Source organism: Nuphar pumila, chromosome 15, assembly GCF_984573655.1.
Source record: "Nuphar pumila chromosome 15, dmNupPumi1.hap1.1, whole genome shotgun sequence".
Classification (NCBI taxonomy): Eukaryota; Viridiplantae; Streptophyta; class Magnoliopsida; order Nymphaeales; family Nymphaeaceae; genus Nuphar; species Nuphar pumila.
This window is the reverse complement of record NC_143263.1, coordinates 21123970-21151033: the sequence shown is the minus strand read 5'-3', so window position 1 is coordinate 21151033 and position 27064 is coordinate 21123970. Positions and strand designations below refer to the sequence as shown.

The following is a 27064-nucleotide window of genomic DNA, read 5'->3' as shown; positions in this document are numbered from 1 at the left end:
CCTATAGTCTTTGGGGTAGGCCAATCGACAATCGCGCGGACTTTAGCAGGGTCGGCCTTGACGCCATCAGAAGACACAATAAACCCTAAGAACACGACACTGGATGTCATAAACTCACACTTCTTGGCATTGGCATACAATTTTTCCTTTCTCAAAATATCTAAGACTTGACGCAGGTGACTCAAATGATCAGACAATGAAGAACTATAGACCAAGATGTCGTCAAAGTAGACGACAACAAACTTCCCAAGACACGGACGCAAGACTTGGGTCATCATGTTCATGAAGGTACTGGGGGCATTAGACAACCCAAACGGCATGACTAACCACTCGTACAATCCATCACGTGTCTTAAATGCCGTTTTCCACTCGTCTCCTTCGCGTATACGAATCTGATGATATCCGCTTTTTAAATCAATTTTAGATAAAATGGAGGCACCAGATAACATATCAAACATATCATCTAAACGAGGAATGGGAAAACGGTATTTGACTGTGATGCGATTGATCGCACGACTATCGACACACATGCGCATGGACCCATCTTTCTTAGTAGTGAGTAAGGCAGGCACGGCACAAGGACTAACACTCTCACGAATAAAACCCTTTTGCAGTAATTCCTGAACCTGTCTTAACAACTCAGTGTGCTCGGAGGGGTTCATGCGATAAGCGGGGAGGTTGGGTAGACTCGACCCGGGCACAAAATCAATGGCATGCTGAACCACCCTTGTCGAGGGTAATCCATCAGGAAGGTCATCCGGCATAACGTCGCGGAATTCCTCGAGAAGAGGGGCAACGTCCGCGGGAATGGACACAGACGAACTCATCACTGGCTTAGCCACCAGGGCATAACAATAGCCATCTTCCTGGCAGTGGTCCAGGAAAAGCCGGTACGAGAGACCTGCGAGTCGGGGGACTCGCTCAGGTTTGTCCACTGTGGGGAAACCTGTCTCCCGGATAGGTAGAAGGACGATCTTATGGCCATTAAAGATAAAAGAGTAAGTGTTCTTGCGGCCATCGTGAGTGGTCTGGTGATCAAACTGCCAGGGACGTCCCAAAAGAATGTGACACGCATGCATAGGGGCCACATCACACCACACCTCATCGTGGTAGTGTTCCCCCATGGAAAACCGGACTAGGCAACGTTGAGTGATGGGAACCTCATTTCCTTTCTTGAACCAGGCCATCTTATAGGGTTGGGATAACTTTTCGGTGTTGAGTTTCAAGGTAGACACCACACTCTCAGACACCATGTTCTCACATGCTCCGGTTTCAATGATGACATCACAAGCGTGACCCTCACAGTTGCACCGGGTTCTAAAAATGTTATTCCTTAGCCATTTCGATGGAGCCGATTCTCGGGGTGTGGTCAACACATGACGGATGGACAACAAACTTTCGACGTTGCCGTCGAACTCTATAACTCCCCTCTCATCCTCAACCTCAACTAATGAATTGTCATCACTATCACTCTCACTTGCGGACTCGACAATCCCTTCAACCAGATGGGTGTTCTTGCTCACGGTCGGACACTTGGACGCGACATGTCCTAACTCTTGACACCTAAAACAACGAAGGGTCGACTCAGTAGGTTTGGCTTTGGACCGGGTGTGGAAAGCTGGACCTGACTGGTCAGGTTTGCTAAGGTCTATCCTAGGTTTTGAATCACTAGGGGAGCTTGCTCCCCTGGTTGGGAAACTCGGCTTGGGTCGGCTGGAGGGCTCATTACGGGTCGTCCGATATTCCTGCCTCCGCTTCAGCTTGTCCTCGATGTTCATGGCATAACTGCTGGCTTGATCTAATGTTTCGACTGTGACACAACTAAAATCATTAGAGATAGCAGGTCAGAGACCCGAAATGTACCTCGTGACCTGCTGACGAGCTGTTTCCTCAATCTGCACACGCAAGGAAAGACGATGGAACTCCGTGGTGTACTCTGCTACAGTTCGGGAACCTTGGCGCAGGGTCAGGTATTCCTTGTAGGCTCGCTCGGCGTGATCTGAAGGCACGAACTTTGACTGCATCAGTCTTTGCATTTCCTCCCACGACTGTACGCGCTCTAATCCCTGCCGCTCCCTTGATCGTTGTAGCTCCACCCACCATGTCTGTGCTAGGCCTCTCAATCGTGTAGAAGCTAACGAGACACGACGATGTTCAGCAACTGTGTGATAATCGAAGAAGAACTGCACTGCATAAGACCAGTCGAAAAACTGCTCAGCGTCGAATCACCTCGCAAACTCCGGAAGATCCAATTTCACGCCATAGGTGGAGGAGTGGTCTGGTGGTCTCTGTTGTCGCGGCTCCACTATTCCTGCAGGATGCTCGTCCCAGAAAATGTCGTCGTCCCAAGCTGCTTCATTGCCCGTATGGCGGTATTGTTCGCCGGGATGCTGGTGCTGTCGAACTCTCCCAATGGGGGGTCGGCGGTCGGGGCGCCCCGGTTCCTGCTGACATTGCCTCGGTCGGGTTTGCCCGTGGGCGGGCACCATCTGCGGTCGGTATTGTGGTACTGGAATGACGGGAAGTCCAAGGTTCGGGGGAGGGTTCGGTTGAGGTTCTGGTTCCGGACGGGTAGAATTGGTATAATATGGTTGTGGGTTAGGAGTATGGTGTTGGGCCGGATATTGGGTTGGGTTTTGGGTCAGGTTTGGGTAAACAGGTTGGTTTGGGTTTGGGTATGGGTATGGGGCTTGGTGGGTATATGGGTGGGTTGACTCGCCCGATGGGATGTGAATCGGGCCCACTCCTACACTACTCGTCGGACCCAGATATGGATGGGAAGGATCGAGGTTCGAGTTTTGGGGATAATAGGCTTGGTCTGAACTCGATCCCCGATCCAGGCCTGCGCACAATGTTGCGCACGGCTGTTGGGGTTTCTTGAGTGATGTCACGCGATCTTCAAACCCGTCCATCCTCTTTGACAGGCCGGCGATATCCCTACTCATTCGCAGCATGTTTTCTTGGATTTTCGTCAACACATCCATGACACGCAATAGTGGGTCTTCGCTGCCGGTCTCCTCACGTTCCTCGCCTCGCACCGGATCGTTCCCTGCTTCAAGAGCCATCTCACTGATGAAGAAGGGTGCGACTTTGATACCACTTTGATGCAGTCCACGTTGGAGGAGGAGAGAAAATAATGGCCCACCGTGAATCGGTGTGGCTGAACTTCTTTATTAACTCAGAAATGTTCAATAAACAATGAGAATATGCAATAAACAGTAAAGAAACATAAAGGAAAAACAGCAAGCAAGTAAAGAATAGGGAAAAAACTGCAGGAAAGAAGGCGGCTGGAGCTTTTCAATCTTCTCTGATTCACGCAACCCTAGGCAGGGCTTTTTAAAGACTGTTTACTGGACCGGGTCGTGGGTCCCGATTTGGATCCGACCCACGATCCGGGTCAGTATCTCTTTGCAGCTGGTTCTGGGGCGTGCGAGCTCCACCACGCCTGACGTAGGTGCGCAGGGGTACCTCCCTGCGTCGTGGCTCCGTCCCTGCAAGTGAGTCATATTCGCGTGGTCCTTCATCTGCCCTTTGTGGTGGATCGAGTGGCACGATGGACCCAATCGGGTCCTGCCCTGCATCAGTTTCCCAAACAACCCACTCACAGTAGTGTATAAGATGTGGTTCAACTCATTAAATTAACCCATTCGGTGTGCCCCGGTACCTTTAAACTAGTCGGGATCTACAATTTATTTATGTGTGCATGTACTTTAAATTTCTTAATTTGGGTGCATCTGCAACACCCCGAGGGTCTATTTCAACCCCAAGCCCAAAGTTGGGCGACCCAGTGTACTCATATCCTTAAGATTTACCACACTAGTACATGTCATGGTTCACACATATCCGCTTACAAGTCCAAACCCAGTCTTCTAACTGGTCATTTTTAAAATTTTCGATCTTAGATCGAACCATTTTCGAAACCTAGTCCTCGAATTGATCATTTTCAAATTTTTTGATCTTAGATCGAACCATTTTCGAAACCCAATCCTCGAACTGGTCATTTTTAAAATTTTCGATCTTAGATCGAATCATTTTTGAAACCAGTCCTCGAACTGGTCATTTTCAAAATTTTCGATCTTAGATCAAACCATGTTCGAAACCCAGTCCTTGAACTGGTCATTTTCAAAATTTTCAATCTTAGATCAAACCATTTTCGAAACCCAATCTGCAAACTGGTCATTTTCAAAATTTTCGATCATAGATCAAATCATTTTCTAAACCCAGTCCTAGCACTGCTCATTTTCAAAATTCTCGATCTTAGATTAAACCAGAGTTACCGGAAGCGCCTAGCTAAAAGGGGAAGCGCGCTTCCCCGAAGCGCGCTTCGGAAGCGCGAAACGTCGCGCTTCCGAAGCGTGGGGGGAAGCGTCCCCCTTTTTTGGGAAGCGCACTTCCCTTTAATGGGGGACGCGTTTCCCTTTAATGGGGGGACGCGCTTCCCTTTAATGGGAAGCGCGCTTCCCCCACGCTTCCCCAACGCTTCCCCCACGCTTCCTCCTCGCTTCCCCCACGCTTCCCCTGTTTTTTCAAATTTTTTGTATTTTTTATTTTTTATTTTTATTTTTTTCGCTTCCCCCTCGCTTCCGAGACGCTTCCTGGGTCGCTTCCGAGACGCTTCCTAGGTCGCTTCCGAGACGCTTCCCGAATCGCTCCTAAGTGGTCCCACGCTTCCCCGCTTCCTAAAATTTTGAAAGTGCCTCGCTTCCCGCTCCCGCTTCCCGTATCGCTTCCCGCTCCCGCTTCCTCAACTGGCAACCATGGATTAAACCCTTTTTCTAAAATCCAGTCCTCGCACTGGCGATTTTTAAAAATTCGATTTTCAGATTGAATACCTTCTTTCAAAATCCAACTTCCGAGTCGGACTATTTTTCCTTCAAAGATCCGAGTTCCGACTCGGACTTCCTTTCAAGAATCCAATTTCCGAGTTGAACTAATTTTCCTTCGAAAACCCGAGTTTTTACTCGGACTTTCTCTCAAAATCCAACCTTCGAGTTGGACTATTTTTCCTTCAAAGAACCGAGTTCCAACTCGAACTTCCTTTCAATAATCCAACTTCCGAGTTGGTCTAATTTTTCTTCGAAAACCCGAGTTCCGACTCGGACTTTCTTTCAAAATTCAACTTTCGAGTTAGACTAATTTTCCTTTAATGATCCGAGTTCCGACTCAGACTTTCTTTCAAAATCCAACTTCTGAGTTGGACTAATTTCCCTTCGAAAACCCGAGTTCCGACTTGGACTTACTTTCAAAATTCCAACTTTCAAGTTGACCTAGTTTTCCTTTCAAGATTTGAGTTTCGACTTAGACTTTCTTTCAAGAATCCAACTTCTGAGTTGGACTTACTTTCAAAATCTAGCTTTCAGATTGGTCAAACTTTCAAATTCAATTTCGTGCTTAATGCCATCAGACCTTCGGGTCATCAATTCTATCAATTCCAAATCATTTTCCAACCTTCAGGTTGCAATTTTATAAATGTCAACCATTTTCTAACCTTCGGGTTGCAATTTTGTCAAAAGATAATAATTCTCCAACCTTCGGGTTGCAATTTTGCCAATGATGGTCTTTTCAACCTTCGAGTTGAACCCACTTTTTGAGTTGGCCCAATATCCCAATCAATCATTTCGCTTGTGAAGGACCCTTTGTTAGGGAGAGTTCGAGGGAGCTCATTCCTTTCGCAAGCAACCCATTTTTGTTCGCAAGAACCCTTTTTCAGGGAGAGTTTGAAGGGACTCGTTTCTAAACCGGACATTTTCAACCTTTCGAGTTTGGGAAAAGAGAAGTAATTTTCAGCCATGGAATTATTAACCGGACATTAGGTAATTCTTTCACCAATGATTCGAGGACATTTTGCCAATTTGTTACTAAAACTATTTGTTGATTTCAAAATTTTATTGCACAAAAGAATCAGAGTGTGATGGACTCGCTCCTCTATGATATATTTTTCGACTCCATTTTTTGCCACCTTTCCATAAGAGAAGCCTAAGATTAGGGAGTTTTGACTAAAAATTAATTTCTCTTCGAAAGTTCCGTTTTGCAAACACCTCCTCTTTAGGGAAAAGAGGAGTATTTCTTGCCGCCCCGTTCAGGCCAAGAGTTAAACCTGAACTTCTCTTGGAGAAAAGAGAAGTAATTTTCAACCATAGAATTATTAACCGGACATCAGGTAATTCTTTCACCAAGGATTCCAGGACATTTTGCCAATTTGTTACTAAAATATTTGTTGATTTCAAAATTTTATCGCATAAAAGAATCATCTCAAATTACCTCTAGTATTTCTTTAACAAAGGTGAAGTTTTTTTGCGAAAAAGAGCAAAATTCAATTCTTTTCTGTTGGTCAACCAAAATGATGAAGGAAAAATCCCCGATATGACCGCAAAGGAACATTCAATGATATTGAAAAGCCAGAAATGAATTGATATTGATCATAGCTATGACGCATTTTTAAAGACAATTTTTCTGGCAATATGGCAGTGGAAATATCCCGTGCGATAAATAATCCACTCAATTTCTCCAATCATGCAAGCATAATTAATTATCTACAAAAGAGATCTCTCAATTATCACCAAGTTGAAGGGAAGGATCTTGAAAACTCAGGTTATCAAGTCCTACATATATGAGCAGTTCGGGCAAGGTATGCTCATGCAGTCTTGTAGTAGATCTACATACCTTCAGTTTTGAGAAGGTACCTACCATATATATATATATATAAGTGTTTGCCTTTGTTTTAAAAATTCGAACATTTAGCATATTAAATTTAGGTCACTTCTGCAAATAGCCATATCTGCACATGCGTGTGCTACACCACCACATATTCATGTGGCTGGAAACAACCTGTGCACGAAACCGTGCCGTTAAGGGACTCAAAAATGACATGGCTACGTGTTTCAAAACAGACTATAAAGGTGAGTTAAAAAATTAAACAATTACGGAAAACCTCACAAGGACCCGGGGCACATTACAAATTTAATATTCACAAACCATCAACCATTTCAGACATAGAATCAACTTAAACCATGAACTGAAATTTCATTTACTAAATCAAATAATGTCAATAAGGTTCCAAATAAATGATCAAATCAAATTTAGCTGATCCAGTGTACGTCAGAACCTGGGCCACCAGACCATAAACCTTGAGTCCTCCAGCCAGTCAGTTCCATCATCACGGAGCCTCATTACCTAAAAAACATTTTTAGAAAACGGGTAAGAATCGAATTTCTCGTACGAGATCCTCTCAAAATCCAACAGTAAGGAATTTAATATAGATCAAATCAAACATAAGTTTAAGATGAATCACAGGTAACATATTATCAGAACAAACTTACCATCTAAGCAGTTCAAGCAAGCAAATCATAATTTCATGCTAAATTAAAGATTTAGGGATGAATGAAATAAATGCTAAACATTTAGGGATGCATAAATCAATGCAACATGCATGAAAAACTTTTTAAATTAATTTATCAGAATTGCTTTTGCATGCATGTCCTATTTAATGCACACAAATTTAATTTTCACTTTCTTACAAACCCACTAATACTCAAAACGGTTCAAGTTTTAGAGGTTCAAGGCATTTCTAATCGTACCTTAACACACAATTTGTATTTTAATTATTGGATTCTACACTTGTTCTTCGACCGATATCAAGAATCCTCACCATCCATCGGAACATTAGGAATCCTCACATAATATAAAATTCATAGATTTGTAAAGGAGTTTTCAAAAGAAGAAGAAGATTTGGATCTAGGTTAGATCCGATCGAATCCAACCCGGATCCAGGTGGAATGTCAACATACAAGTCAACATTCCTCCCTGTTAGCCTATTTAAATTTCCCATAGGGGGTTTCTCTTTTTAACTAAATCCGACGCCCCTCGACTCTCTCCCCCCGATTCACCCCCGCCTCTCTTTCTTTCCCCCCAAATCCCTCACCGAAAAATAGACCCGACTCCCTCTTGTCTCTCTCTCCCCTATGCGTACCTCTCTTTCCCCTCCGATCCTCGTCTCTCCCCCCTTTTGCGTAACCCCCCTTTGTCGGAGCTTGCCTTCTCTCTCTCTTTGTGATCAGCCCCACAACAACCGTGGCCCGACCATTCCCCCCCCCGTCTCTTTGTTTCTCCTAGCTAAACCCCCGACAGGAGGGGTTTGTTTTAAAAACATGCACCCCCCCTTTTTTTCTCCTTGAGGATGGCAGCAACAGCGCTGCTGTCGCCGTTGGGTGGCTAGCTAACGCCCCCCCCTCTTGCTGCCACCACCCCTCTTATTTTTGGCTGGCCATGGCGGCCACTACCTCCAGCAGTGGCTTGGCCGTTGGCCTCCCTGTTTTGACCGGTGGCTGCAGTGGCCACTGCCTCCAGCAGTGGCCTCGCCACTGGCCCTCTTTCTTTCCCCTTGTAGGTGGACTGGGTTAGCTCGGTCCTGTCCCGGTTTGGGACTGGGCAAGGTTCAACTTGACTGCCGAGCCATCACTCCGTCCCCTTGGTTGTACTAAATCAGCAGCAGAAGCTGCTGCTGTTGTCTCAAGTCGAGCCGAACCAAGCTGGGCCCAGCTAAGGCCGAGCTCAGCCCGATTCGGTCCAGCATCTCGGGCCAGCTCGGGTGCGCCGAGTCTGACTCGGGGTCGAGCCATCTCGGTTGGACCCTGCCAACTCTCTCTCTGCTTGCTTTGTCAGGCATAACTGAGCTGAGCTTGGCTAGCACTGAGCCCAGCTCGGTTCTCCTTGCCTCGGTTGGCCATCGAGATCGGCTCGACCTTGCACCCTGGGTCCCTCGTGTCCTTTTGAACCGAGCCCGACTCGGTCCGGTTGGCCCGAACTAGGTTCAGGTTCAACCCCTGCGGCGTGATCATCGCTTCTTCTGCAAAAACGAGAATTTAACCTCGTTCTTTACGCAGTGCGACAAAAATATTTTTAACGCGCCACATCGACACAATGGACAAAACATGCTTACCGAGGTACAATCCTTTAAGAACCTACACTCGAAATCGCTAGAGATCTTGACCATCTTCGAGGTAGGGGAAAGTTGCATACGAGAACAATGTTATAATACTTCTAACTTATACGTATTATATTTACGTTATATATACACACATATTTATGCTTTCAACTCAAGGACGCAGGTTTGCATATTCTTGTTCATTTTAAATTACGTTATTTACTTTGCTGTCGCGCTGTAATGTGCACAAGCTCTATCTTTCTGTAATTTATTTAGCTCGATGTGTGGTTTCACACATTGAGCCCTGCTTTATGTCATTTACTTTGCCGCTACGCTATAATGTGCACAGGTTCCTGCTTACGCAATTTACTTAACCCAATGTACAGTTTCATACACCGGGCCTCGCTTACGAAATTTATTTAGCTCGATGTGTGGTTTCACACATCGGGCTTTGCTTTATGTCATTTACTTTGCCGTCGCGCTATAATGTGCACATGCTTATGTTTTAATATATATGTATTCTATATGCATATATAATTTTATAAAGGTCGCAGTTTTGCGTACTCCTGCCTACTTTAGATTTACGGTAGTATGTATTTAAAGACACAAATTTGCGCATCCTCGTCGAAACTCGATTTTTAAAAGATTTCACATGCGAGATTTCAAGCTCGTAATTTTCGATGTCTCAAAAAGCAAAGCAAGTGTTTTGCGTTTGCATATTCACAACTGAGTTTTCTTCTCGAACCAACATAATAAAAAGGCCTCAATTACATAGCCTTCGGTGGTACGCATGTAAGGTCCTTTTATGTATCCGTAATGACTCAGATATTTCCCAGCCTAAGACGGGATATTAAAATTTTCAAATGTTGTGTCAGGATTTTTTTTTTTGAGAAACCAACATCTTTTTCATCGTAGTAGTACTATTAGACTTGCACGACATGTTAGTACGATGATGATTGGACTTGAGGTTTATAGTAACCTCCTAATTCGACATTGCACGATGATTAAAAGAAAATCACATAAATGGAGATGATCGCCTTCACAGGCAAGATGCTCGATTTGGTTTAAAAGACCAGAACATATTGAATGAGTTTTCAAATAAAATAAGACCTGACGTACCCATTTATTCTTTGGTTCTCTCAAGGGAGAGGATATGATGATACAAAAACTTCGATGGAGAAGTTGTTAACAACTATGCTTTTCGAGCTACAAAGATTCAGTGTCTGTGGTTATCAGAATTAGGGGACTGGGCTACCAAATATTATCCTAGGTGGTAGATTCCAATGACTTCTGTAGAAGTTTGGATGCATTCTCTATAACAAGTGGCATAAGGAGAATTCTCTCTCGGTCATTTGGCCGTCCCCCTAAGGGGTGACACTCCCTTCTGGAAGGCTCTAGGGGTGACACCCCCTTCTCATATTTTTTAGTACTTATTTGAGATTTTCTATTTCTTATTTATTGTTACTTCATCAATAAAACATATTTTTATTTCTTTATATTTTTAGATATTTTTTTTTTATAATTTTTTTAAGGTTTTCAAAAAAAAATGAGGCTTACGCTTTATGCCTCGCCTTGGTTTTTGGTGGAGCGCCTCGCTAAGCCTCAACGCTTTTCACAACATTGACAAGCACCAACAGTGGGAGGGAGCACAACCATGCCAGGATTTTCGAGAGGCTCAAAGGGGACCGGCTGGCCAAATGCCGACGATCTCATGGGTGAAGGCCTGCGGGAACCCTAGCAGATCTCTCATCTCCAAACTTAAAATGAACCACTTTTTGTTTTATATTTACACGGACAAACCATCCCCGGGATTAGAGACCTAGCCACACTGACTGCTTTCTGTACTTACGATCACTGTCTCAACAGCGTAAAACTCCGTGGGCTTACCCGGTTGCCCCCAGGGAGTCGCCACACTTCGGCTTGCACAAGGGGACCCTTGGGATTTGAACCTAGACTGCCTGCCTGGCGGCCTAGGCCCCATCCCACTACACCAAACTCCTTGGGCTGCTTGAAGAATTTACTATTTTGAAATCTATAATTTTGCTGTGTTTTCATCTTTTTCTTTTTACTTCTGGAAGCATTTAGATATTGCATTCTATGCATTTGGAAGAAAGGATCATTCTTAACAGATCTGCACTTTAACATGTTTTCAACTGTTTTTTGTCTTTTTTATTGTCATCTTTAAGCCTTTCGGGTAAACTTGACTTTCTGCAGAGTTATATCATGACCTTCACGTCATCACATCATGTATTGTTGTCACTCTTGTCTTTTGAATTAAGTTGATGCATATAGCTATATTTTTAGCCAACGGTGTTTAAGATGTTACCTTGAGACATTCATGATCATTGCCACTATTTAACATGTTAGTTGCTTGCATATAACAAACCTGAGAAGATTTATACCAAATCATGAGGATATTCCAACAATGATTAGAATATATGAATGTGGAGAGAGCAAGGGAGAAGCTTTTTTGACTTGTCAGCCACTCAATTGAATAGACTAATTTTCTTCTTCCCTAATAGGACTATCTATACTGGAAAGAGCGTGATGCAGATTCTTTATTTGGAAGATGTTGGCAATTTAAACTGTTGATTGTGATTTCTTCTATTAGTGAAAGAATGAAAATCATAATAACAAAAGGATGATGCGTTGAACACATTTGATGGTTTTGATTTAACATTTTCAACTTCTTGCAGCATTCTCTTATACAAAATTTTTGCTGGCAGCCCTCCCATTGTGTCAGAACATTGTGTTTTTGAACTGGGATCTGTTGTCCTTATCACCTCCACTACCCCACCCCCCCCTCTGTTCAGATTTTCTGTGTTGATCTCTTGTCTTGAGCTTTTATTGCCTGATTATTTACATATTGTAAAATACTAGTGTCATGGGAACATATACATGTAAAATCCAGCATATATGATCAGCATCTATTAATTCAAGCTTCTACATTTCAATTTTATTTCAAACACATAACTTGTGCTCTGTGTAATCTTTAATTGTATTTACATTGAGTTCATGGTGTCTCTGTACTTTCCAGGACATGTTATTGTTTAATCTCAAACAACTACTAGCATTCTTAAGCTTGAGCTTATGATGGAAATTGCATTTCTTACATGTTAAGATCCATATCAATCTACTTATATTTTCCTCATAGTTTTGCACTTATCAAACACCTGTCTTTGATTGCTGCAAGTCTTATATCTTTTGGCCAATAAATTACTGTATAAATTATTTTGTTAGGACCACTTACATGTGTTGGACTTTCTTCAGTGATTTTTAACTTTGTTTTGAAGTTTTGACAACTCATACTCTCTAAGCATTTGGTGTAGTGAGGAGAACGTCTACTTACTTTCCAAACAATTGTGTACTTCTGGACTTGCTGATGTAGGAGGTTTGGACCTTTTTGTTGTTTTTATATCTAATGACAGGAAACAGGCACGTATATGCTTCATTTATTCCATTGCATTACTTCTTTGTAGGATTGCATTATGATTTTCTGGATGATGAATAGATACCTGAAGTTAAGGTTGCTATTGCTTTGACTGCTAACTGAATTGAACAGCATTTAGGTGTCATGACTCGCTGCTTATTTATAGACCTTGCTTGGTGGAACATGAATTTGCTGAATGAACATGATTAGCTGAAACAGTAGCATTTTTGGTTGCAAGCGTCGGCCTGACTTTGGCTACAATTGTTATCATCTAAGACATGCACATTATACCATTGTTAAATGTAAGAACATGTATGAAAAAATGTGCGAGTTACATGCTTGGAATGCTGAAAGCCTATTCTCTTGATTTGAACTCATTATCCAGACAGTTCAAATGGATCGGATCTCTGGTATTGGATCCTCCATATCATGGTCAAATTTGATATTGGATCCAGGTCGAATTGAATGGATCCACGAAGTTTAAATCAGATTCTTAATAAGAAAATTTCTATATTGGACTTATAACACCTTATGGGGATTCGTAATACCCTATGCGATGTTTGGAATCCACATTACTTCACATGGATCTTGAACATCTAAGATTTAAGTATTGTAAGGATCCAATTAAAATTCAATTGGATTTGGGATCCATATTAACCTATGAAAGACCCACAAGATCGTATCGAAGAATAAACCAAATGTATTAAGAATATAATATTTTAAAGCTTAAGAAAGAGATCCGGATCCACGAACGGATCTGGAGAAGCCGAGTAAGGAACCACTAGAAATTTGGGACACGGGTCGTACGAGGGACCAAACCCAAACCCGTATCCAAGGAATGGTTATAAAAATATATATATAATAAAAAGTTTTTTTTAGTTGGATCCACAGTTGGACCCGTATGGATCCAACCTGCAGACCCAAGCTGTAGGCGAGCCACAGATCCACACCGCGGCTGGATCGCGGGTCACGGACCCGGTCCCAAGCCATGCCCCACGAGCACGCTATGTAAAAAAAAGGGGGTTTACGTTAAAAATGAGTGATGGTTAAAAAAAAACACAAAAGGTGGTATATGATAACCTACTTAGGGTTTTCGTTCTTTTTGTTTTAGGAAAGGGGAAGCAGCTGCGTGAAAATGCCTTTCATGCAGCTGGGGAGGGGTAACCGACCCCTCTCCTCCATGATTTTCTCCCTCACGATTTCCTCCTCCCCCATTCCCTCCCCAACCGCTACTCTCCCTCTATTATTGCGTGTTCTCCCTCACTCTCTCATTCTTTATTCCTTCTCTTCCTCCTCTCCCTTTCATTCGTCTCTGCCACACGAGTTGGAGAAGGGCACGGCTGCAACAAAACGCTGCAAAGAAAAAAAAGGGGGAAAGATTTAAAAAGGTAGGTTTTACTGTGATTTCGCATATTTACTAAGTTTTCTAGCATGCTTTGGATTTGCTGTAACTCCAACTCAAAAAATTGGGGTTTTGGGTTTCCCGTAAATCCCCAAATCAAATTTTTGGGATTTAGGTGTAGGATTATTACGACTTCGCAGTGTATTTCGTTCCAAGATTGCAATATGTTGATTGGTGTATTTGGATTTGAAATGGCTTTTCTAATGTCTGTGAAATAAAAATATTAGCAAAGAAAAAAAAATTGTTGTATGCTCAGACTTCACTGTGTTTTAAATCCTGGTTGTTAATAAGAGATGAAACCGTGTAAACGCAGAACCATTTTCTGCGTGTATTACAAACTACAGGTGATTGGATCAACGTGTTTCAACTTGGGACTTTAAAAAAAAAAACTCTCAGAACTAGAGTCTGGCCTGCGTAAGTGTAATAGTTTGAAGTACTGCAAATTGGACTCTTTCATTTTATGATCGAATCTCTTTTAAGGAATAAAATCTGTGAGTGCATATCTGTATGTTTCGAAATCAGGTTAGCTGGAACCATGAGGGGATATGATGAACTATAAATCGAGGTGTTTGAGTTAAATCCGAGGTTATTATGCATAAACCAACTGATATGGTTGATCTGAGTTTAGGTGTGAAACTATTTTTTTTATGCGATAAAATGTGTCGATGCTACATGCTTAGATCCAGAAAATAGTCTGCTAATTATGCATGCCTGCGATTTGGCTGAATATGTTAGCCTTTGGAAAATAATCCCTAGTTGTGTCATATAATTTATTCTGGTATACCTGTATAGATATACGGTAAATGCTGACCTGCAGTATAAATATTGGCTGAATGGAATATAGATTAAACTCCATGACAACGAGGATTTTTCTGTGTTAAATACATTGCATGTTTTTAAATTCTGTTGAGTACTCTAGAATGCAGAAATTTTTGTTCTGTTGAGTACAGGTCAGAAACCATTCTATCTAAGAGCTATGATCATTTACGTGGCTCAGTGATTAAGGTGTATGCTTTGGAACGTTTATATTTTTGTTTCTTCATAATGATACTCTATGTCATGTTCTAATTGGTTTCTGTGCGTAAAGTACCACAAGCTCAATATTTGGAATATTCAGATTATTGTTTGGATTTTGGGTTAGTACATAACAATTTTTGATATCATAGAAGCATGTACGTAATGTATAAATGGGTCAATTACAGTGTAAGAGGCATGTGTCTGGGTCTTTGAATGTTAGTTTCAACTGTATGTCTGTTTTTCTGTATCTTCATACATACTGGAAATCAATCTTCAGTGTCAGCATTTGAAGCTACAACGATATGCGGTTGTGTATTTTATATTGAAAACCCAGCTATATGCCTGTGTTTTTGCATCTTAAAATACATCTTTTTACACACCTCTGTGCACATATAGACAAGAAATGATTCATGTTCATGTTTAAAGGTCTTTATATTCCTACGGCTCTCTCTCGCTCAGCGATGACATACTCTTACTACACAGTTTAGGGTAGGTTTATGGAAGTATATAGGTGATATATATAAGTGAAGCTGCATACTCTCTGAAATGTTCAAATGCACATTTAGATGCATATTAAGTTGAAGGTCCAAATGCATTTTCAAACTGCATATGAAGTTGATGCTCAAAATGCATACTAAGCTGCATATTCTTTTATGTTCAAATGCCTATTAAGCTGCTTATTCTCTATTGTGCAAATGCATGTTAAGTTGCATATTTTTCTGAAGTGCAAATGCCTAATAAACCACATATTTTCTGAAATTATCAAATGCCAACTAAGCTGTATATCTTATGGAATGTTCAAATGTGAATGTGTTTGGAAGAAGAGCATATAGTTGTATTACCAAATCTTTGAGATTACACTGCATACTCTCTAAAGGAAACAAACGGATCTCTGTTTATTTGGCAAGAGTTGTCAGTGCACGTCACCCTGTGTTGGGACGCTGCAAGTTTAAAACCTAATGATATGTTGTGGTAGTTTGCTATTGAAAAAAAATATATAATAATGATGAATGGTGATCTGGTAATGGAGCCTGATTGGTTTAAAGGTATCGGGTTTTTTGTGCTTGACGATTTAAAGGTACCGGAGCACTCTGAGTGAGTCTGCACAATTAAATGAATAAAGTTTTGGTTAATATACCTTTTGAAGGTATGAATGGTTGGGGGCCTACTACTTCAGTAGTAGAAATCAAACTTTGAGAAACTCCAGTGTCTTTGAGCGATTGGGTTCGGTACAAGGAATACCCGGATAGATCAAAAAATATAAATTATTAAGAGCAACCCACTCAGATTCAGGCTTACCTTGGAGAGGGTAGGTGGTATACAATTCCTGGGACATGTGTTTCTTGCTTCCAGCGGCAATGACTCGTTGGCCCCCAGTTCTCGGAGTTAGGGGACGTGGACTACTAAATTTGTCCTAGGCGGTAGATCCAAGTTCTTCTTCAGAAGTTAGTGATGCATCCTCTTTGTTTGGGCCTTTGAGAGGTTCTCTCGGTTACTGACCGCTCCCTTAGGATTATAATTTTAGTTAGAACGTTCGGGTTAATAAAACACCAATGCATAATAAACCCCCAAATGTTCTTTTCTGTTATGGTTGCCTTGGCCCGCGTTTACCCGGATAATTCAAGAAAAACATTAAATAAAAACATATTGAGTACATCAGTTGAATAAGGGATCGTCAAGTTTGCACTTTAACATGTTAATAGTTACTTTTAGCATGTGATTATTTAAATTAGCATAAAATAAATTCAGTATAACTGTAAGTTTGATTTGAGCCTGCTATTGTTCACATATGTTAGTTAGATTCTTAGAATTGTTGTTGTAATACTTTAGTTCATGTTATTTACTTTGCATTTTCACCAATTATTAGTTAACTTAACATGAAAAAATTCTTTATTCATATGATTGTTGATTTGATCATGTTAGTGTTCATATATACTAGTTAGAAACTTAAATTGGCAAGGCGCAATAGTTTAGTCATGTTCAGATTCTCATGCTATGCGTAGTGTCATGCTTTATTGTATGTAATTAAACAAATCCATTGCATACTTGTTACTTAGTATATTTGCTAAAATCACAGTATTTTCCTACTTAAACTGGTTGTAGTCTAATTCCAATTATCTTACTAATTTTCAGGTGAAGAGTAGAGTATCATGAGCGACTGCAGGATAGGGTGCTGATCGAGATGCTTGATTTATTGTGTTTTTGGGGCGACGAATAATAACTTTCTAATTATTTGTTATTCATGTTATTTGAAACTCTGATTTCATCATTTATTTGGAATAAAATGAATGTTATTGCTTCGATTACTCCTGTAATGTGCCTGAATGCTTAACCCAATAAAGTGAATTGTTTCTGCTGTCATGACAAAGAAAAAAAAATTCTCAAAATTTGGGTTAAAATTTTGGGGCGTTACATTATCTTTTTTCAAAATACGAAATAGGTTTGAAAAGTTTACCTGCATCACCAGTCATAGGGGTTGCTGCCCGGAGTCAACAAACCAAGTTTCTTGGTCATTCTGCTTTAGATTCAATCCTGACAAGGCAGATATCAACAACTCTCTAATCTCTCCACTGTCTCTGGTGCTGTTGAGCTTCCTTTTGGATTATGTCTGTGGAGCCTTTCCTTTATTTTCAGGATTGTACCAATAATTCGCCTTGATATGCTCCCTTTTGTTGCAAAGAAGCAAGTGAGGATGAGTCTATCCCTGAGCAATGGTCGACATATTAGGAGTGAGAACCAATCCACGTTCCCCATATCCATTTCGCCCTTGTCCTCCTTGCCCTCGTCCTTGACCATAAGTCACCCTTATGGCAAAAACTTCTTGTGGATTCATGAGCGTGATTTTTCTCAGAAAAGCCTTTCAGAGTCATTTCATACTGAATTAATTTAGAGGCAGATATCAACAACTCTCTAATCTCTCCACTGTCTCTAGTGCTGTTGGGCTTCCTTTTAGATTATGTTTGTGGAGCCTTTCCTTTATTTTCTGGATTGTACCAATAATTCGCCTTGATATGCTCCCTTTTGTTGCAAAGAAAGCAAGTGAGGATGCGTTTTTGTCCCTGAGCAATGGTCGACATATTAGGAGTGGGAAGCAATCCACGTCCCCCCATGTCTATTTCGCCCTCGCCCTCGTCCTTGACCGTAAGTCACCCTTATGGCAAAAACTTCTTGTGGATTCGTGAGCGTGATTTTCCTCAGAAAAGCCTTTCAGAGTCATTTCATACTAAATTAATTTAGCTCGCAACTCATCAAAAGTAGGAAGGGCTTGCATGTACAATAATGAAGTGACAATCATATTATACTTGGATCCCAATCTACTCAGAGTTTGTTGCACCATATCACTATCGCTCACTGCACATCCTATAACTGCAAGTTGATCCGTGATAGTCTTCATCTTGTTTAGATATTCCATGATGGTCATAGAATCTTTTCTCAGCAACTGAAATTCCCTCTTGAGAAAAACCATCCTTGCCTGTGAAAATTGTGAATATGTCTGAACCTCTTGAGACAATGTAAAAGTAATGTATGCAACTACTGACTGATCCTTCCTCTCCCAATTGAGATATTCTGCATTTTTGACATACACAATTGAAATTGTCCCTTTGTCATCTTTCTTTTCTCTCGTAACAAATTCTAGTGGAGCTGGAGTGGTTCCATCCAGATGACCTAAGATACCTTGACTCCTTATAAAAGGAATGATCTGTCTCTTCCAAATCAAGAAGTTTGAGGTGGTTAACTTTTCAGAAACAAGTTGATTGAGAAAACTCGAATAATTACCATATTGGGGAGAATGGAAGGAATCCATAACTTAAAATTTTAACAAAGATATTCACGAAGTGCACAGTCTTGCTGGTCGCCTTTTTTTTTGCTGAAGCTAGGCAACCATCAAGGAATCAGTGATTAGAAGCTTTTAGATCCGAAGAGAAAACCAGATCTGAAAGTTTTCTTCTTTTTTTTTTTAATCTGAGATTGATGCAGGAAGAAGTTCTGAACAACACACGCTGGACAGAGTTAAAATCTGAAGGTGTTTTCAGATAAGTTGCAGGTGGATATTGTGTGGGCAAAGAACAAAATATTATATGAATATTAGATGTGACAGCAAGAAGAAGTCTTTATATACTTGATAGGTTGGACTCAGATTTCAGATTTGATGTCAAATATCAAGTCTGAGCAGAAACAAAACACAGATCCAACTTTGGGTCTGATGTATATAGAATTAATGTCAATCAGAAACTTAACATTCCAGATCTGATGTAGATTCACGATCAAATCTGAATATTTCAGTTAAGTTGTTAAAAGAAAATTGAGAATGCGCCGAGATTGAATACTTCAGATCTAATGCAGATGCACGATCAAGTCTGAATATTCTGAATATTCAAGACAGAATGTAAAGCCGAGAATACGCAGAAACTAGAATACTTCAGATCTGACACAGATTCACGACCAGATCTGAATATTCCAGACAAGAAGAAAAGTAGGTTGATTTTAGGGATTCACATCAGATGTGAATATTCCAGACAAGAAGAAGGTAGATAGATTTCAGGTCAGATTTGCAAAAAAGGAGAAAAGAAGAAAGAAAGGAACCTCTTGATTGGAAGGAGGTCGATCTCCCAGGTCAGACATTTTGGAAAGCAACTTTAAAACCCTAGATGAATCTCTACTTTGATACCATGTCAGATTTCACCAGAATCTGTCTCACGAGAAAAGGAAGATGAAGAAAAGAAGAGGGGCTACAACTGTCATGATTTCCAATGCATGCACAAGCACACAAGCAATAGGCCACTAATGGGCAAGAATACAACAAGCCATAAAATGACAACAAACATAAAATGAGAAAGAGAGCTAAAAAATATAGGAACTTTTATAGAGAAAAGTTTCAAGAAGCTTAATAATTACATGGGCCAAAGCCCCTTATTTATACACAAAGGGGACCCAAGGAGGGGCTCCCCATAAAGTCGTTGGAGCCCCTCCAACTGTCATATTTATGATTGTTGGAGGGGTCCAACATCTCTATGGTGGAACCCTCTTATGATGTAATAAAGAAAAAAAAATAAAAAGAAGAAAAAGGAAAAGGAAGAAAAAGGAAGAAAAAGGAAGAAAAAGGAAAAGCATATTCTAAATGAATATGCGTGTTACAAGTGAAATGACTATTTTACCCCTAGTGGGTATTACAATATATATATATATATATATATGGATATGTATATATATATATAGATAGATAGACACATAGACATATATATATAATATATTTGTATATGTTTCTCTCTCTCTCTCTATATATCTAGATATATATAGGAATAATTAATACAATTTAACGGATACACCATAAAGATGTCCCCTCTTGGCATCACTAGAGGACAAAAATAGTTGACTATAGCTCTATGGCTAAAAAAACAAAAGCGCCCCTCAATAATAAACATATATACATAAGGGAGGGTAGCACACGAGAGCAAGGTTTTAAAACCCAGTGACTCTGGACTTGACTCGTTCTTTATTGACTCGTGACTCGGCGGGTCAACTCGGTGACTCGGACCGGGTTTTGTTAACTTTTGATTTTAAAAGAAAAATAATATATAAATTGTCATTTAAACACATAAAGGTTTATAGAATGACTTAATTACTAGTTTGATTGATTAATAAGTAAAATAACATCAAGTAAAACTATATCAAACTTATAATTACTCATTTAATAGCAAGAAATCGAACAACCAAGCAAAACATTAATTCAATATTTCAATAGAAACAAGCCCTAAAGTAAAGTTAAGTTAAAAACTTACAAGAGTAGGAGTAAAAACTAAAGTAAAGATAACCATACTTGAGCAATCTGCATTGCATTTCAGCAATCAACTTTCGTTTTTCAGTTTTCACTTCAATTTGTACTCGTATTGTATCATATGTAATCTGCAAATTTAATGAGTGACAACAATTTTAATTTTTTATGTACCAACTCTTAATATATTGAAAATTTAGAAATCATCACATGATAAGGTAAAGTTGTAAACCATTCACCACAATCTAGTACAACTGTATAAGTAAGAAATATAAAGTATAAAGCATAAGGCCCATGGCCATATAACACAATTACAAAGTTCATAAGTATAAAGTTAATAATCATAACACAATGACAAAGTCTATCACCAAATTGATACCCAAAAAATCAAATTTCAAACATCCACAATTCATCCACTTTTGCAAAATATGATATCTCAAGTCAAGAGTCAAATCTTAAATAGAGGCGAAATGCTATTATTTGAAACTTCATTTGAATCAATTCTTGAGTTGGAAGTAGAAATTAATGGCTGAATTGGAGTACTAGTGGTTGCATTTTCCCTTGCATCTTCATCTTCAACTCCATCACCACCTTCATCATCAACAAGATTAGCTTCTTTAATGTTGTTTCATTGATGGAGACCCTGCCTTCACTTGAACAAAAACATCAAGATTATGCTTTTGGGCATCATTCATCAAGCCCAAAACTCGCTCGAGTTAGGCCGAGTCAATGCCGAGTCAGGTCGAGTCAATGCCGAGTTGCAGTCGAGTCTTCGCAAACCGAGGTTACCTTGCCGGGTTGACTCGCTGGAGGTCTGAGCCGAGCCGAGTCAGCTGAGTTGACTCGGCGAGTTTTAAAACCTTGCACGAGAGTATGGTACAATGAAGCACATCTCATATCTTATTTTGGGCATGATCAATACGGGTTACGACACTTTTTACAACCTCGACCAAAAGTAGTAGTAAGCATTATACTAGGCATTACTGTGATACTAAACATGCTGATGAATTTGAGAACTTTGTAGCATGTTAATTGAGATGTTTGTGATCAGTTTTGCTTTTATCCTAGCTACATCAGGTGCTTCTTGCTTGTCAATTATCATTGCCTATGTTGAAGCCTTAAGGAACTCATTGAAACCATTAAGTGTTACATTGATTGCTCTAAGAATCTGATTTTGTTAAACTTTGATTGTGTAGGTACCCTTATGGCATCAAAGGGCTAGTAAAAGCACTGATGGACTTGTAGTATGGGATTATCATGTGGTCTGTATTCAGGTGAGCAAGTACTATTTAGTATAATAACAATATCCGCTGGGAATTATCAGTTAGTGATTTTTCCAGATCATAATAAAGGTGTTGTTGAATTAGACTAACAACTATTCTTTTCATTAATGGATGCATAATCGAAAACAGAAAAGTTGTGAAGGAAATGCTCCTGATGTTGTATGGGATTTGGATTCAACCCTTCCATTTCCTGTTTCATTAGACCAATATGTGTTTGAAGCCATCCAACCATCAGCTGAGTTGCATCCAATCTTTCACAGGCAAGTGAGCCATTTGTTTCTTGTAGGACATCTATGTTTCTTATGTAAATGCTTCAGGATTGTCAGGAAAAATTCGTAACATTTTATTAAAATGTACACTTTTATGAGTAAATTTAAGGTTCTCATTGGCATCCGATTCATGCTTTATGCTGTAATTCATGCTAGTTCCTACTTCCTACAATGGGAGGATTATCTATACCACAATCACCCGTATCATTCAAGATAATTTGTTGCTGAGGGTTTTTCTTGACAAATTTTCAATAAGTGTTTTTTCTTGAAAAAATCTCGAGAAAGCCTCAGGAGTTCTAAAACTAAAAAATATAAAAAATAATAAGATAAAGCCTTGGGAGTTCTAAAAATAAAAAATATAAAAAATAATAAGATAAGAAAATAATAGGTTTTGTATAATTTTTCTTGCAAAAATATAAGGGAAAAAGTTTTGAAAAGTTTTTTTTTAATACAAAAACTAGGCTTAAAATATATAATATAAAAGAATAAAAAATATTGCAAAAATATTGTGATAAATTGCAGTATTTTTGTTTGTGGAAATATTTTGAAAGTATCACGATAACTTTGCCGATATTGTTGAGTTACTTGATTTTGCCAATATTATCGTGATATTTTCAAAATAGCAGCGATGTAAATGACAGTGATCTGTACATGCCACATGGTATGGCTGGTAACCATTCATGCCCTTTTAAGTGTTCTCCATATGGGAGAAGACTTCCCTATCATAGTTGTAATGTAGATATCTTAGACTTAGTATTACACTTGGAGAAATTAATTTTTGTCTTTTATATTCTGCAAACATGGTCCTTTTCTTTTTTTCAATGATTTTTTTGTTAGAATACCAACTATTTGGAAATCCTTCCCAATACATAAACGGTGCGCACATCACCACCGAGAACAGAATTTTTTGACATATTGGTTGTTCAAGGAATTTTATGTGGGCCATTCACAGTCTCTGTCGGCATGGTATGGATATAGTGATATAACAGCCTGGGTAAATTTGGGAACATTCAATTATATAGGCCTGTCATATATGCAGAAAGCATGTCATTACTGAATATTTTATAGGTTTTTTGTTCATGAAGTAGAACTATTGAGTGATAATGAAAAGCATGAAACTTAAAGCTGCTAGGGCTATTAAAGTTGGAAAAGTTTGCTTAAACAAATCAAATTCACGTTTTTATGATTTTTTCCAGTTAACATTTCAAAAATGTTCTACAAAGCTTGTTAGGTTGTCAATTGACCATTTTAGATGTTTACATCAAGACGTCAATTTAGATTTTGTAACAGGTAGTCTTTCATTCTTATCTAAGTACTGCCATCTCATATGCATGTCATGATCGGTCTACTTTCTGCCTTTTAGGCTTTTCCGGGTGGTGCATGCTCCAGTTTTTCTTTATCACTTTGCATCTGATCGACAACATATGAAGGATGCAGATGGGAATTGGATTTCTCCTCCCCCAACATCCAGTCCCATTGTTGGTGTTGGTATGTATGTGGAACTAATAGCTCATTTTTACAATGATTCCTAGTGGCAGACATCAGGTTGGGTATTGGATGGGCTTTGGGTACCTGACCCAAGATTGATGAGGTTTGGGTTGCATATGCAGTCCAAAAGCCATAAACTCAAGCCTAATCTTTTTTTTCGATGGGATTTTTTTTTATATGGATGGGCAACTCAAGCCTAATCTTGCCATGCAGTAAGTGTTGAGAAATGTAATACATGTATCATAGTTAGTGTGTTACCCCATTTCACTTGTACATTTCATTATTTATAAGTATATTCTTGTACTTTTACTCTTGTTGTAAAGTCATCTAATTGTGTCCTTTTGTGAAGAGTAGGGGAATGATCCCCCTTTTATGGTTGTATTTCCTTCTTGGTTAATCAATGAAGTTTCTTCTTTGTGTTGCTCTTCATTGCTACTCTTCTTCTTTCTTGTGCTTGCCTATTTGATATGGTATCAGAGTCAATCAGATTGGAGGAAGAAGAGATTGAAGTCATTCTCAGGAGAGAGAAAAGAGATGGGATTTGGGCGTAGAGGTGTTGACATCAGCATGGATGTACGACTGGTCTGTTTTGGATGATTAGGGATTTTGTAGAACACAATTTTAGAGGTCTCCCAAATCAGAATTCATGACCATCAGAGTTGATTTGGAATTTTGGTGAATTTTCGAAGATTTTCTGAATATTGGGTGCTTGCATGACCAGATCTACAAAATTTGTTTGTTCTGATTTTGGTTGTGGTTTTTTATCATCCAACTTCAGTCTATCTGGGTTGTTTTTGAATGTAGAATATTCTGGTACTCATTTTGGAAGGGATTTTTCTTATTTTGGCCGAGTTTTGTGGATATTTTGAAGGATTTCAAATGGCGGTAATTGAAGGGTGATATCAGTACCTTATTGAATGTTGTATTTGTCTTTGGGTATACAACATATTGTAGTTTGAGCATGCTATCTGCATAAATAGACTATTCTGGACTGTGATCATGCCTTATTGAGAGATGTTTTGAAGAAATTTTGCTTAGTTCTCATCATTGGCTAAGTTCATATTGAAGTGCTTCTTGTTGCTATTGGCCGTAGCATTGATTTTAGACTCCTTTGACAGATTATATGGTCAGGTTTGATATACTTTGGTTGTCGTTTTGCTGTTAGCAATTTTTTTGTGCAGGGCAATTGACTATTGTAGTTGAGGGTTTGGTGTAGTATGGAGAAGGAGACTATTCAAGTTATCCTAATAAAATTTGATGGGACTAACTGTGCCTATTGGGTTGGATTTGTGAGGACCGTGTTAGGGGTTTTGGTTATATTGGGTATCTTTTTTTTTTATAACCTGAAAACACCGCAACGAGAATGAAGACCTGACCACGCTGGCTCAACCTGCCATACCGGTGGTCATCGTGCCGGTGGCGTAAAACTCGAGGCTAGAACCCCCACCCCGAGGGCCTATGTTGGGCGTCAGCTTGTGTAGAAGGGAGAAGTCCATGGGAATCGATCCTTGAGCACCCGTCTAGTGGCCAAGTCCGCACCCCACTACGCCAACCCCACTTGAGGTGCTATATTGAGTATCTTGAGGCACTAAATCCAAAGTCAAGAAGGGAGATGCTAATTATGATACCAACATTGTAGAATAGGAGAAGGATAATGTAAAGGTGAAATCATGGTTCTTGGGCTCAGTAGAACAGAATATTGCAGTTAATATCATGAAGTATGAGGTGGCCGTGGATGCTTGAGAGTATTTGAAACAAATTTATGAGCAATCAAACTGGGCTAGAAGGTATCAATTGGAGCAAAAACTAGATGCATTAAGGCAAGAAAGTGACTATTCAAGTGTTTTGTGCTTGATTTCAACAATTATCTGATGCCTTAGCATTAATAATGTCCATCAGCAAGTGCACTAAGTGTGACAGGAAATAAAATGCAAAATAAATTTTTTGCAACTATGTAAAAGAGAAGGATATTGAATTATGACACAAAAAATTTGGGCATCCAAATGTATCAAAATTGACTCTTTTTCCTTTCTTAAAGGATTTTTGTAATGAAAAGGAATTTATATTTAATGATTGCATTCTTGGTAAAATGACACATATTCCTTTTGGTTCTAGAATTTTGTTTCGAAAAAACCTTTTGAATTAATGCACTCGGATGTGTGGAGAATGCTCCTGTCATATCAAAAAGAGGTTTCTCCTACTATGTTGTATTTATTAATGATTAATTTCTTTTTTTATAAATTTTGATGATTATATTAGGTATACATGGATTTACTTCCTTAAACTTAAATCTAAAGTTTTTTTATGTTTTAAAGAATTTCACAATCTAGTTAAAAATCAATTTGAAACTAACATAATGATTTTTCATATGGATTCAGAGGAAATTATTTATCAAATGATTTAAAAAACTATTGGAAAGAATTTGATATTTCTCACCAAAAGTCTTGCCCAAAAACCTCTCAAAAAAATGGGTTACCCGAAAGAAAACACCAACGTATTATTGAAACTACAAGAACTTTGCGAATTTCTAAAAACGTGCCAAAATTTTTTGGGCCGATGCCACTCTTACTTACATGTGTTTCATAAATAGAATGCCTTCATCTTCACTTCAAATTGTTTGTCCTATTAAAAGACTTTACAAAGTAAATCTGGATTTAAAAAGGTTGAGGGACTTTAGATACAAATGCTTTCTTTTAATTGAAAAGAATGACAAACTCTTTCCTATTGAATGTGTTTTTCTGGTTATGCGGAAAACCAAAAGGTTATAGATGTTGTGATTTAGAAAATGGCAAGCTTTATGTTTTAGAAGTGTCACATATCTTGAAAATGAAAATGGGTTTGATGGGAACAAGCCTAAGGAAGATACCAGGTACTCCTTTTATTTGATTTGTTATCTAGAAATGATAATTTGGGCATTGATGATTTTGATTTAGAAAGAGAAAATGTAGAGCATGTTGAGAACTTCTCTAATGATTCTTTAAATGATAATATTTGTGTAGATGAGCCTATTCATGATATTCAATGTCATTCTCGTAGAACGGTCGAGAACCCTCCATACGCAATTGATAGGTATACTCAAAACCAAGTTGTAGAAGAACCTAGTGTTAGGAGGTTAGAACACATTTCTAAACCACCAAGTAGGTTCGTCTCATATGACTCCTTCCCAAAATATAGAGTTTGCCTTATATTGTTTCATTCATTATATGAACCTTCATCCTACAAAGCTAAGTACATTCTGGAATAGGTAGATGTCATGAACCTAAAGTTAGATGTCCTACACAAGCGAAAACGTGGGACATTCAATCTCTACCTATAGGAAAGAGAACTATAAGGTATAGATGGACCACTAAAGTAAAAACCAAAGAAAATGTATCTCTAGATGGATATAAGGCTAGATTAGTGGCCAAATGATACTCTCAAGAATTTAAAATATATTAAGAAAAAACTTTTGCTCATATAGCTTGACCGACTAGTGTTAG

The 27064-nt window shown here is 39.2% G+C and overlaps 1 protein-coding gene across 1 annotated transcript in view; it reads left to right on the top strand.

Moving 5' to 3' along the window:
• Nucleotides 1-27064, top strand: part of LOC149814757 (amino-terminal glutamine amidohydrolase) — a 54376-nt gene that overhangs the window by 8865 nt on the left and 18447 nt on the right. The window contains exons 2-5 of the mRNA XM_089989885.1: nucleotides 12253-12358; nucleotides 21742-21819; nucleotides 21958-22088; nucleotides 23461-23585. Coding sequence (XP_089846011.1) covers nucleotides 12253-12358; nucleotides 21742-21819; nucleotides 21958-22088; nucleotides 23461-23585 — 440 coding nt within the window. The remainder of the gene's footprint in view (nucleotides 1-12252; nucleotides 12359-21741; nucleotides 21820-21957; nucleotides 22089-23460; nucleotides 23586-27064) is intronic.